This window comes from Notechis scutatus, chromosome 2, assembly GCF_049901735.1.
Source record: "Notechis scutatus isolate UNSWTSFEM ecotype Mainland chromosome 2, rNotScu1.2, whole genome shotgun sequence".
In the NCBI taxonomy this organism is placed as follows: domain Eukaryota; kingdom Metazoa; phylum Chordata; class Lepidosauria; order Squamata; family Elapidae; genus Notechis; species Notechis scutatus.
This window is the reverse complement of record NC_142010.1, coordinates 239,899,189-239,911,584: the sequence shown is the minus strand read 5'-3', so window position 1 is coordinate 239,911,584 and position 12,396 is coordinate 239,899,189. Positions and strand designations below refer to the sequence as shown.

The 12,396-nt window shown below is 40.4% G+C and overlaps 1 protein-coding gene across 2 annotated transcripts in view; it reads right to left on the bottom strand.

Moving 5' to 3' along the window:
- Positions 1–11,331, bottom strand: part of DEPDC1B (DEP domain containing 1B) — a 34,638-nt gene extending 23,307 nt beyond the window's left edge. Inside the window, exons 1-4 of one of the 2 annotated variants that reach the window (XM_087958391.1) lie at positions 11,137–11,331; positions 8,674–8,939; positions 1,412–1,544; positions 830–957 (exon numbers count right to left, since the gene is read on the bottom strand). In XM_087958391.1, coding sequence (XP_087814517.1) covers positions 830–957; positions 1,412–1,544; positions 8,674–8,939; positions 11,137–11,202 — 593 coding nt within the window. In that variant the 5' untranslated portion in view covers positions 11,203–11,331. The remainder of the gene's footprint in view (positions 1–829; positions 958–1,411; positions 1,545–8,673; positions 8,940–11,136) is intronic. The other variant, XM_026670509.2, reaches the window with a different exon arrangement.
- Between the last annotated feature and the right edge of the window lie 1,065 nt (positions 11,332–12,396).

Here is a 12,396-nt window from a genome sequence, read left to right as displayed (position 1 = left end):
AAAGCCTCATTAGTAAAACAAAAATTATTTGCTTCTTTCAGATGCAAACCAAATCACATACATATGATAGTGCTATAATATAAAATACTTTAAACTATAATAAAAACGAAAAAAGACAGATTAGGGAATTACACCACCATCTCTTCAGTGTTTCATACATGTAGTCCTCAACTTATGACCATTTGTTTAATAAGAGATTGAAGTTATGCTGGCCTTGGAAAAATGACTTATGACCGTTGCACCATATGACAGCAATTTGAGCGTTTAGCAACTAAATAAATAAATCAGAGTTGCATAATCAGGACTGGCATTATAGATCATCTGTTGGAGACAATAAAGAAATTCTGTGGAGACAGAAAATAATTTACAAATTTGCTCATTGATGCCTTTGGATTTTTTGAATGGCTACCAGGGTTTTTAAGTCTTTTATTTTTAATTTCAGGAGCAACTACTAATATCAATTGCAGTAGCTTAATGTGTGGTGAAATGCAGTCCAGATTCTCAAGAGGGACAGAATATATTCCAAAGGAATAAGAGACAGATTGACGCCAAGCCCCAAAACCAAGAAAGACATGCAGGGTTTCTTCTAAACACTTTCCCTTACTGTTCTTCACCTATAGACAGAAATATTGCCAAACTAACGCAAACTATTTTGCCTCATTATAGTTATACTCGAGAACTTCTAGGGAGGAGCTGTTTTGACCCTGTTCCTCCCAACCAAACTATCTAAAATTTAGTCTCTTATTCCTCTGAAATGCACTCCCTCCCTCCTGGAGTACATTCCAACACATTTATTTTTGTAAAAGAACAACTCAGGCAACATGCTTACTATGATAAAGTCCTGGACTTCCATATGTCTTCTACATTTGCCTCTTTTAATTGTCGATGATGGATGAACTTGCAAGCTGGTACTTCTCCAATTGCTATGCTGTGACGTTTGAACCACATTTCAGAATTCTGCAGCAGTGTGAGGAGAGAAACCCTAATTATTGTTAATCTATAATTTTGCCCTTTCGTGGCAACATTGCTTCACCAGTAATATATTTGACCAAATCTATGGAAAGAGTCACAAGTAAGTCCAATTCAAATTAATGAAACACGTTCTATAAATCCACCAATTTTAACCCTAATTTTAATTCCATTCCCCACTATCCTGTCAGAGCTAAAGAAGCTTCTTGGATGAGAAGCGAAATGTCTTCTCATCCAAGAAAAAACAAGGAAGTCCAATTGCCTCCTGAAAAAGCACCTTTGGGGCAACCATGACCTGGATGACTGAGAATCTCTGCAGACTGCCACTAATTTTAATTTTTCTTGATATCTTTGAAGGCAGAAAAGATGATAATCTTGACATAATATCATGTATTTGTATATCTCAATGCATTACACATTAATGTATGGGAAGTTATCTTACCAGTGTGATGGGTTTCACTGGGATGTGCTCTTGGAAAGTAACTTTTTCAAAGTCCCAATTTGGGAATTTCACAATTTCTTTTCGGTAAGGAGATCGTTTAGGGTATGGTTTTAATGGTGAAAAAGGAGGAAACCTAAAATTTGAAAACAGTTTATTAAAACCTTCATAGGAACACTATCATTCTGCCCTGAGAATCTAGCCCCATTGATGCCACTAGACTACGTTTCTTTAAGCTAAAAGAACTTCGGAGACAAAATTACACAATTTTTCCAAAACTAAAGATACACAAACAATGATATCAATTTGTAACATGATCGAGCTAAAAATATTTTTGCTTTGAGAGGGAAATCACAACAAAGTTTTATCCTGGCTAAAAAAAAATATCTATGTATATAAAAGCGAAATACCACTCATGCATCATCACAAAATCTTCAGAACCGTAAAGCCTACAAACTTGAAATTTGGCATGTATGTTCCTCTTGGCTTCTAGGTGCTCACTAAAAAAGGATTTTTCAAAATGACCATCATAGCATTAGTATTTCATATATTATTATTAACATACTCTGATGCTAAGGAGTTCTACTCCCCTTCCCCACCTGAAAAGAAATCTGTTCCAAATGCAAAACACAAGCAGAGGAGAGGAGTTTCAGTTTCAGTTTCAGAGCAGCAACCAGCTTTGGTACAGAACAGTTGAGTTAAGCCATGGCCAGGGTCCTTACTGTCTCACACAGCAACTACTGTTTCAATTCCATGTTTCAGTTTCCAAACAGCCCTCAACTCTCTCACACACTGATAGGATGCTAGCCAGATGAATACCGATGGATGCTGGTAGGCAGAGGCACAATTTGCCCCCCCCTTATTTTCCTTCCCAAAAACTAAGGCCGATCAGTTTCGTAGCGAAGCACAGGTATAGAGCTAGTAAATAAACTTGATACTGCAAAATATATCAGAATCTTCGCCTTCACTTGTTTCAATAGTTTTCCTTTACTCTTATTGGAAGAAAGTTATCATTTGGGAACAGCTAAAACCAGGATTCATGTGCTGTTTTACTACCGTAACAATTCTATATTCTGCTGCTATTTTAGGCACAATTTTAAATGTTTCCTGGTATGACAGATACATTTTGTATCTCCATCTCACAAATTCTACTGAAAATGTTATTTTCAAAGTTTACAAATTCTGTTTTAAACCCTATGCTACTGGAAAACAAATGATGAAACCTGATGTTATCTATTATGTTTTATTTTACATTGTTTCATGCAAGCTGTTGATTGTATTATAAAACTGTATAAATATTTCAGTTTATTCACTGCTACAAATCATTGGGTGATGTATTTTCTGGCTACACGTGGGAGCTTTTTGGTCATAGGTAATAATAAATTGATTGTCTATCACAGGAACATAAGAATAATGTTGGATTTAATAAATCACCCCTTCCTAATGTTCAAGCAGATGCTGCTGGGTCTCCAAAGTACAATAGGCATAACATTAATCAAATATTGCCTTTGATACTAGAATGCTATCATGGTTAGTAGCCATGGAATCATTATTTTTTATGAATTTCTAAATCCTGGCAAAGTATCAGTCAGAGGAAATAATAGCAGGATTATTTAGGATCACGTATGATTCTGGATAATCTAATCATGAACTTGAAATTATTCCATCAATGTTCCATTATGATCAGGAATATATTATCCCTGATAAGATCCGTTATTTTTTGAGAAATTTGCATTTTTACCATCGCACAGAAGAATTGCAGCTAATAAAATCATGATAATGCTCAAACATTGGACAGGGAAACAGTGATCTGGTGTTGATTTGGCTTCATACCTGCTTAAATGTCATCTGGACTGAGAATCTCCATAAATGAAAAGGTATTCCAGCTTATCGTAAAGGGTTATTTTGTAATGACTGGACACACTACAGTTTAGATCAGTGTTTCTCAAACTTGGCAATTTTGAAATTGCTGGCTGGGGAATTCTGGTAGTTGAAGTCCACATATTTTAAAGTTGTCAAATTTGAGAAACACTGGCTTAGATGGAAACACTGTACAATGCTTTACATGTTCCCCAACAATAACAATGGCTTAACTCCATCCTCCTAGCCTTTTCAAGTGAACTTAGTCAGGTAAACAAGTCTTTGGGGCTCAGTCCCCATAGTAGTTAAATGTTTCTGAAGTGGCATACTTGGCTCCCGACAAATGCTCTTGCATTTGTTGGGCATTAGGTGTTTCCTCAGCCCCTTAGCTCCTTCCATAAAACCTGATGCAGAACAAATTTCCTGCTGAGGTCCAGGCTACATTTCAAGCTCTGCTTTTAAGCAATGGCATTATTAAATATCCAACCCAAACTCCAGGCAGAGATCAAGCCAAGATGGGCTTGTGGTTACAACAATTGACTGTGAGTCCTTTTATTGTATGTGGTTGTTGCTCTTGTCTGAATGCCACTGCCTGATTTTTTGTCTCCTGTTCTCCTACTCACCCATATCCCTCCGGATTGGCTTTCCCTTTTGACCCTGAGAGTATGGAGGGCACGGTGTTAGAAAGTAGTTATTAGAAAGCTGAACTAATACCATTTCAGAAGGAAAAGGCAATCCACCATTTAGTGAAGCAAGAGTGTTACATGGACAGATAAGGGATGAATGAGAAGGAACCATTACAATAGCAACAGAGATCAGTCACATCAATTAGAAAGTAGAAAACTGAGTTAAACCAAATTAGAAAAAAATGAATCTGAGATCTTTAAAAGAGCAGACATGCACATTTTTACCTGATTATAAAAGAGTGTTGCAACCCTGGCATGGAGCCAGCCTCATTTAGGGCTCATCTTGTGTACTGAATAAACTTTTGAACTTTAAACTATTATATCTGATGTCTGACTTCAGCAAGGAACAAATCATAGAGAACAAATTCTTCCACCAATGTGCTGACCTGGTTATCTATAGACATGAGGTGCTCTTGATAAAGTTAGGGAGTGGCTAAAGTAATCAGCTGGAATGGCCAATTGCATAGCTGGAACATTGGCATGGACGACTATGGATCGAGTTTATGTTGGTCAGTTTGACTCTCAGCAGATTTTTTTTTGTGGGGGGGGGAGGGTTGAACACAAGTTATAGTGCTGTAAAACAGTCTTGGGGGAGGATAAGTTAAACCTAGCCTTTACAAAAGGGGGAAGAATTCAACCTCATCCTCTCTCCCTCCATTACAGTGGTTGGTCTGAATTTGCTCCGGATGTTGAACTCTTTTCAGCAACTGCCTCCAAGTTTCAAAGTCTGCCTTAATAGCCAAGAGTTCCTTGTTCCAGAGAACACAGAACGGTTCTGATGGATTTAATTTGGTTTTTTAGCTTTCTTGTAGCATGTAGCAAAATAGTTCATGCTAATCTGATGTCAAAATGTCAGTTTCATCTACAGATGGTTGGGTATAGTCGGTATGTTGGAGGATAGACTGAGCGGAGAAATCCTTTTTAATTTGTTCAAAATCTTACTGAATATATTCTAATTCAAGGGTGTCAAACTCAAGGCTCGCAGGCCAGATTTGCCCCGCAGGGTGCTTAGATCTGGCCTGTGGGGCCGCCCTGCAAACAGCCTGCAGTGCCTCTGCCAGCGAAAATGGAGCTTCGGGTGGGGGCTGTATGCAGCCAACCCAGTCTCCATTTTTGCTGGCAGAGGGCTGTAGGAGGCCGTCATGGCTGAAAACGAAGCCTAGGTGGGTTAAGTGATATTGAGCTGGCCATGCCCCCCTGGCCAACACCCACAAACTGCGCCCCCCCCCCCAGGTCAAACACAGTCCTGATGCAGCCCTCAATGAAATCAAGTTTGACACCTGAATGGGGTATATTTCCAGCACAGGGTTGACTGAAGAAGCTGTAAGTTTTGCAATATTTGGAATGAAGACGTATTAATAGCTTATGAAAGCTATTAGCTTCTGCATAGGTTTGAGGGTTGTCAGTAGGAATTTTTTCCCTACTTTGGCTGGGTCAGTAGGAAGATTTTTACTTTGGCTGGGTCCTTCTGGAACTTTTTTTTTTGTAGAGATGCAATGTCTATGGTATTAATAGCATTGGCTTCAAAATTGTATTTTTCAGGGGTAGCATACTGATTATGTTACCTGAGGCACTGCAAAGCATCTTTTACATGGCATTTGTGATGCTGAAGGGATATATAGGATACATACACACACACACACACACACACACACACACACACACAGAGAGAGAGAGAGAGAGAGAGAGAGAGAGAGAGAGAGAGGAATGGGGGATTTAAGAGATGTGTATCATCTTATTTTATGGGCAAACTACAGGAAAGGGGCAAGGTAGGTATCGTATATGTGCAAACCACGCCACAGACTACAATGTCTGTGCAGAAGCCAAAACTATCTTTGTGGATTACCCTCACCCTTGTACTGTCTGAAAAAGAGACGCCAAAATACCCCACCAACCACACAAGGGAGAGCTGAAGCCAGACTCAACTACCTATCAGTGGTCGGGCTGCAAGCAAAATCTCAAGAAGAAGGTGGGAGAAAGGCAGGCTGTTTAGCTCGCAGTTTTACAGACAGCAACCTCAACGTTCCCCCTCGAAGCATACCTTCCCCCTCAAAGACGCTAGTGGATGGCACAAAGACGTTAGTGGGGGGACAAAGATCCCCCCCGACCTCCCTTAGAAACTGGTTGAGCAACTGAGTAAACTGCGAGTTCCCTTAGTTGGCAGCCTAAGCAGAGGGGCCCAGAACTGCCCATTGCAGGTGATAGGTGGAATCAGGTTCTTTAGCGACCCTTCTGCGACCCATTCCATCCAAGTGGCCGCAGTGGGAAATTGGGGGCAGGGGGAAATAGGGCTATCTCAGGGGACGAAGAAGAGTGGTTGGTTTGGGAAGCAGAAATGCAGCGGGAATCTTGAGATCGTCTGATATTTACTCTGACAATGGTATACGTACACAATTGAGTTTGCAGTTGGGAACCCGATGTGTAGCCATGCCTCGCCATGAAGCCGCTTCTATCGGCTGATAGAAATGGCTGGTGACTCTGCCCGTAGGGCGCTTATATCGGCCAATAGAAGCGGCCTCCTGGAGAGGCAATTCTGCTCGCGGGCGCTTCAATCGGCCAATAGAGGTGAGTCTGCCCACAGGGTGCTCTAGCCGAGGCTACCTGCGGGGGGCTCCTAAAGGCAAGTCCCCCCCCCCCATTTCCCCATTTCTCTTCACCTCGTATAGTTCAAGCGATGTGAGAAATGGTAGGGAACGCATGGTTTAAATAGGACTAAATTTTGGGAGAGGGGCTTAATTTCACCTTATGCCTAGAAAACATGCTAGGCCTTCCTGGGGGGGGGGGCGTATTGTTGGAGAAACACAGTATTCCAATAATTGATTCAATGGTCTCTTTAAGTACTCATCAGGCAGCATATGAAGAAGTACAATAAATGAATCTGAACATCTAGTGGTTGAAAACTTAGGCCTTTGAAAACTTGGATGTAAATTAAGATCTGCAATTATCTTACAGTAGCACTTATTTACAGGTTAGGTTCTAGGAGATATTGGTTCGCTGGGCAGAAGATTGCTAAGGAACTTTGGGGATGCTGATCAGCAACCATTGATGACTCTGTTGTGCTGATCAAAATGATGAGAAGACTCCCTATGCAGCAATGTAAGAGCAGAAAGTCATTGCCCATAGCATATAAGGTTTGAACTTCAGCATGAACTACTATGAAGTTGGTGTTTTGCTAGAATAATATATGGGAATAAACCTCTTGCAGCAAAATAACAATACTAGATAAAAGGGGAATTCTGAGGCAGAGGGGCACCATATGAGAAGTAGCTAAGGTTGGTTGTGTTGGTGAAATGTGCTCTGGAATCAAAGGGGGTGTTTAATAAATGGTGTCAGATCAAGGCAACTATGGTAGGACAGGAGTAGATGGGTTGGTAAGTTGCACTGAATAGTTATGGGTTATCTGTGTTGGAGGTTGCTGGTTGCGATAGGATGGATGTGGAAACTCACTGAGGGAATAGGAAATAAGGGGATTGTGGAGCCAATTGTAATTGTGATGGAAAAGGAAGGTTTGACAGGAAGGGGAGTTAACTGTTTCAGGAAAGTTCAGATAATTTGGTACTGGGTTCCTACTTCAACTCAAACGCCTTGTTTTGGTGAGGTGTCTAGGAAAACAACTTGTTGGTGATCATCCTCACACTGATTTTGATGAATGATAGATTCATCTGCAAAAAGACTGCACCCTGACCCATTAGATGAATTAGTAGATCTGGTCTGTATTATCAAAACTGAGAGTTGGCCTAGCCCAAGATTTTTCCTTCTGGGTATTTCAATTATATGGGGAAATTAGGATGTAGGGACCAGCAGAGAATCTGCTGAACCTAATCCTTGATGAAGACTACTGTTGAAATATCTTGGCTTCTAATGCTAAAGATTTCAGGAAAGCTCAGGAGTTCATGTCTCCATGAGCTTGCTGTTGATAATCTTGAGCCAACGTATACAGGAAGCTACACATTGGGCCTGATCCCCTAAGAGCAGATGACTTGCTTTTTCAAGATGGAGGACATTATTGTTTGCTCTGTTCAGTTCAATACACATAACCACCTGAGATTTCCACAAGGAAATAATTAATTAGTATGATTCCCCCACAGATGTTGTCTGGAAGTTCTATTTAAGGTAGATTGCATAGAGGGTGGAGAGTGGAAACAGAATTGGTTGGTTGGTTTTGGAAAGAGTGCATAGTCCTTGTTTAGTGACTGCTCATTCAGCAACTGTTCAAAGTTATCATAACATAGAACAAGGCTTACAGCTGGCTCATGAGTTGCAGCATGCCCATGGTCACATGATCATGAGTCAGGTGCTTGGCAACTAGTGAACTCACAACAGTTGCACCCCCCCTAGTGATCATGTGATCACTATTTGCAACGTTCAGTACTGGCTTTCAACAAGCAAAGTCAAAGGGGAAGCTGATAGGGAGTTGCAAGTCAGTGACATGACATCAGTTGTAATAACCAAGCACAATTGGCTCAACATCCACAACGACCTTCATAAGCTGGTGCAGTCGTGTGATTTTTCGCCTTAAAACCACACTGCTTAGTGACAAAATTCCAGATCGCAATTACAGTTGTTAAATGGCAACTACCTGTATTGCTTATGCTGCAAAAATCATGCCATTTCTTTCTGTTTTTGGAGGCTAAGGATTCAATACTTGCTTGTAATACAGTCATTTAAAAATGAACACAGTACACAGTTTCTGGCCCAAGAACCCATTCAGTTATTTACCTATATAATTTACCATTATCCTCAAAATCATCTTTGCCCCATCTTCCTTTGATATCTTCAATAACGTGATTCTTCAGGAACTTTTTGAGAAGCTGAACTGTTTGAGCACGAGTTACTTCTGGGCTAAAGTTTTGGTTGCGTTTTAGCAGTTTGTGTAACCATTCCACAGCCTCAGAAGCTGTGAAGCAACCTTCGTAGCTTTTGAAGTGAAAGCGATGTTTCCGTAAAGGCATTCCATTTCGAAATAGCTCAACAGTCTCATTCCACTGAAAAGAAAATATGAAAGCTTTATCTAAGCACAAGTTAGTACTTGTTGGGGCAGCACCTGAGAAGGAACAAAAGAGTGTATGAAGAAATCTAAAATGTACCTTCTAATTTAAGCTTTTAGGCTTTTTCCATATCAGCCAAGCTCTTTCCGGTTTTTATATATTATTTCTTATCAGCAAGAAATGTCTGATTGTTTCTTAGGTTGTTTTTCAAGATTTTCTCTAATATAAGCACATTCTCTTTAACAACCATGTTCTAAAATCATGCTTGAACACACTCAGGTTTTAATTTGAGCATAAATCTGCTTTGATCAGTGTATATAAATAGGCGCACAAAACTGTGACATGGTGATTTGTGTATTGAAATTCCCAATCATGCTTAATATTGACCATTCATTTTACAATGAATGAATTATTTATCTTAAAAAGTTGTGTACTGTTTCATTGCTCACAAGAGATAAAAATATGGAGGAAAAATTAATTTCCTTCACTACCTGTCTTTGTTCATATATCACAGGCAAGACTTAAAAGCCAATTTCTTTTCACAGAGGAAGAATAACACTCCCTATAGCTCAGAGGAGGCAATATGTTGCTTTTAATTGATGGTTTCATAATGCCTAGCCACTACTCAAAGCTGTTAGGACTGATATGAGTGGAAAATCAAAACATCTGGAAAGTCCAAATAACCACATTTGTATTTTGTAATATTTTGTAATGTTTGTAGTGTTTAATTTTAATTTTGTTTGCTCCCCAATGTCAGTTGTTTCAATAGGTAGCCATAACAGATGAATGATATTCCTTATACTTTATGTGGAGGTCATCATATAAATAACGATTTATGGCAATTATGATGAAGTTGCATTATTATTTTCTTGAAGCATCCTTCCTGCCAGTCTTCGTAGCCCAGGTGCCCCTATCAAGTGTGTATGTATCTGTGTGCATTTATTTATAATTGGGGCAGGAGGTAAAGATTCAAATCAGGAGTAATGTTGGAGATAAAAGTCTCATTCAAGAAATCTAGGATTTATTTATTTATTTATTTATTTATTTGATTTGCCAATTGTTTACAAGATAATAAGTATAAGTGTATACATAGTTGTGAATACATGAAATGGGTACATATAAGAAAAATAAAAGAATAAGAGAAACAATAGGACAGGGACGGTAGGCACGATGGTGCGCTTATGCACGCCCCTACAGACCTCTTAGGAAAGAGGTGAGGTCAATAGTAGACAGTCTAAGGTTAAAGTTTTTGGGGTTTGGGGAAGAGACTACAGAGTCGGGTAGAGTATTCCAGACATTGACCACTCAAACTGTTCAAGGATCTGTACAAATTCATTAACTGGGTTCATATTAAATTACAAATTTTAATCATGGGTTATTAAACAAAACCCGGGTGGCTAGAAGTGCATAACACATCCAAAAACCACTACCACTCCAGCAAGCACTTAACAATTCAGTGCCCTGGTTAGGTTTAATACTGCACAAGGCCATTGTTTCAGTACAGATAGTACTCGTCTTACAACAGTTCATTCAAAGTTACAACGGCACTGAAAAAAGTGACTTACAACTGTTTTTCACATTTGTGATTGTTTAAGTATCCTCACAGTCATGTAATCAAAATTTGGATGCTTGGCAACTGACTCGTATTTATGACTGTTGCTGCATCCTGGAATCATGTGTTCCCTTTTTGTGACCTTCTTACATGCAAAGTCAATGAGGAAGTCAGATTCATTTAACAACCATGTGAGTAACTTCATGACTGCAGTGATTCACTTAACAACTGTGGCACAAAAGGTCATAAAATGGGGCAAAATTCACTTAACAAATATTTCACTTAGCAACAAAAATTTTGGCCTCAGTTGTGGTCATAAGTCAAGGACTACCTGTACCTGGAATCATCATTTGTTGGAGGCAAAGTTTTAAGTGTTAATTTAAAAAAAAATTCCCAAGATTTCTGGAAGAAAGGCCACACCTTAGTCTTAATTGTGTTCTTTCTAATAGTCTTTTTAAAATTAATGTGATACAGTTGGAAATGTATTCAAAGTCTTAACACCACGCTCTGCTGCATAGTAAACCAGTGATGTATTAATGGAGCTATGCTGTGTACAAGAGTGCATTCCCTGCTAATTTTCAGGGACAAAAAAAAAAAGGCAGCCAGTGCTTAGAAAGCCTTCGGAAAACGTGTTTTACTCACCAGCCGAGTTGCTCGGTAGGGCCCGGGGCCCACGAGTCGAGGCTCCATCGGTCGGCCAGAAAACATAAAACTCCGCGGTCCGTCTCCACGGTGACCGAGGGACACAGCATATAGAACTTTCGAAGGAAAGTTTGAATCGGAGGCTACCGCGTTCTGATTGGGCCAAAGCTCGGCCACGTGATCTCTCAAAATTCGACGATTGGAGGAAATCCTTTAAGAGAGGGGCCTCCCATCTTGGCAACTTTAAGACTTGTGGACTTCAACTCCCAGAATTCAACTCCCAAAGCTGACTGAGGAATTCTGGGAGTTGAAGTCCACAAGTCTTAAAGTTGCCAAGGTTGGAGACCCCCTGCTTTAAGAAACACTCCATTAAAAAATAAGGGGGAGGGGATCATCCTGCGTTCGCTCTTTACCCCACCCCCTCCATAAAGCAGGCGATTGGGTTCTCTGCAACAAACGTCAGAGGTGCGTTTTTACCGACAAACGCCCAATCAGTTGTTCTGCTCTTTTGCTCCGTCACCAATCGCTGGGCGGCGGCAGCGAGATAAAAGGAACGGGGCTGGTCATTTCTGGCGATGCTTTTTGTTCGGCTGGTCTCAACTTTGTACGATGCGAGCGGGTGACGTTGCTCGCGCCTGCTTCGGTGGCTTGCTAAAAATCGATACTGCGGAATTCCATCCCTTCTCCATTATAGGGATGATGCAAGGATTGGTCTCTCTTAAATTGCCTCACGCAGTTCGCAGAAAGGCTGGCAGCCAAAACTGGAGGAAGCCGTGTGACACGCGTTAAGCCTCTTTTAACCTTGGTGGGAACTGAACTAATGGTGATTTTGCTCAACCATGGCTTGCACAATCATGGGTTAACGCGTGGGAGCTTCTTTGTTTTTCTGCGTCATGAGTATGTCCCCATCAGCTTTCCCCAAAACCACTGAACCTTCTAGATCGAGTGATTACAACAGGCAGAAGTTTCGGGTAGTATCTCAAATCCTGTTTGCCTATTCTGGGATTTGTAGTCGAGACAGCTCTCCCTGTGGTCCAGGGCTTCTGCGTCAAGCAGTGAAAAGACTGGAAATTAGGCAAAGGGCTGGTGTAAATGTAAAACTGAATTTTAGATCCACTAAAAAAATTCTCTTTGACTTAAGATCCATCAAGCTGCCAATCGCTTTTTCCAGGGACGATTATTGGACTTTTGCTATGGTCCTGACAGTCTAACAAACCCTCCCATCTTAATAAGCTTTGAACTGATTCCAGAAGAAGCTGG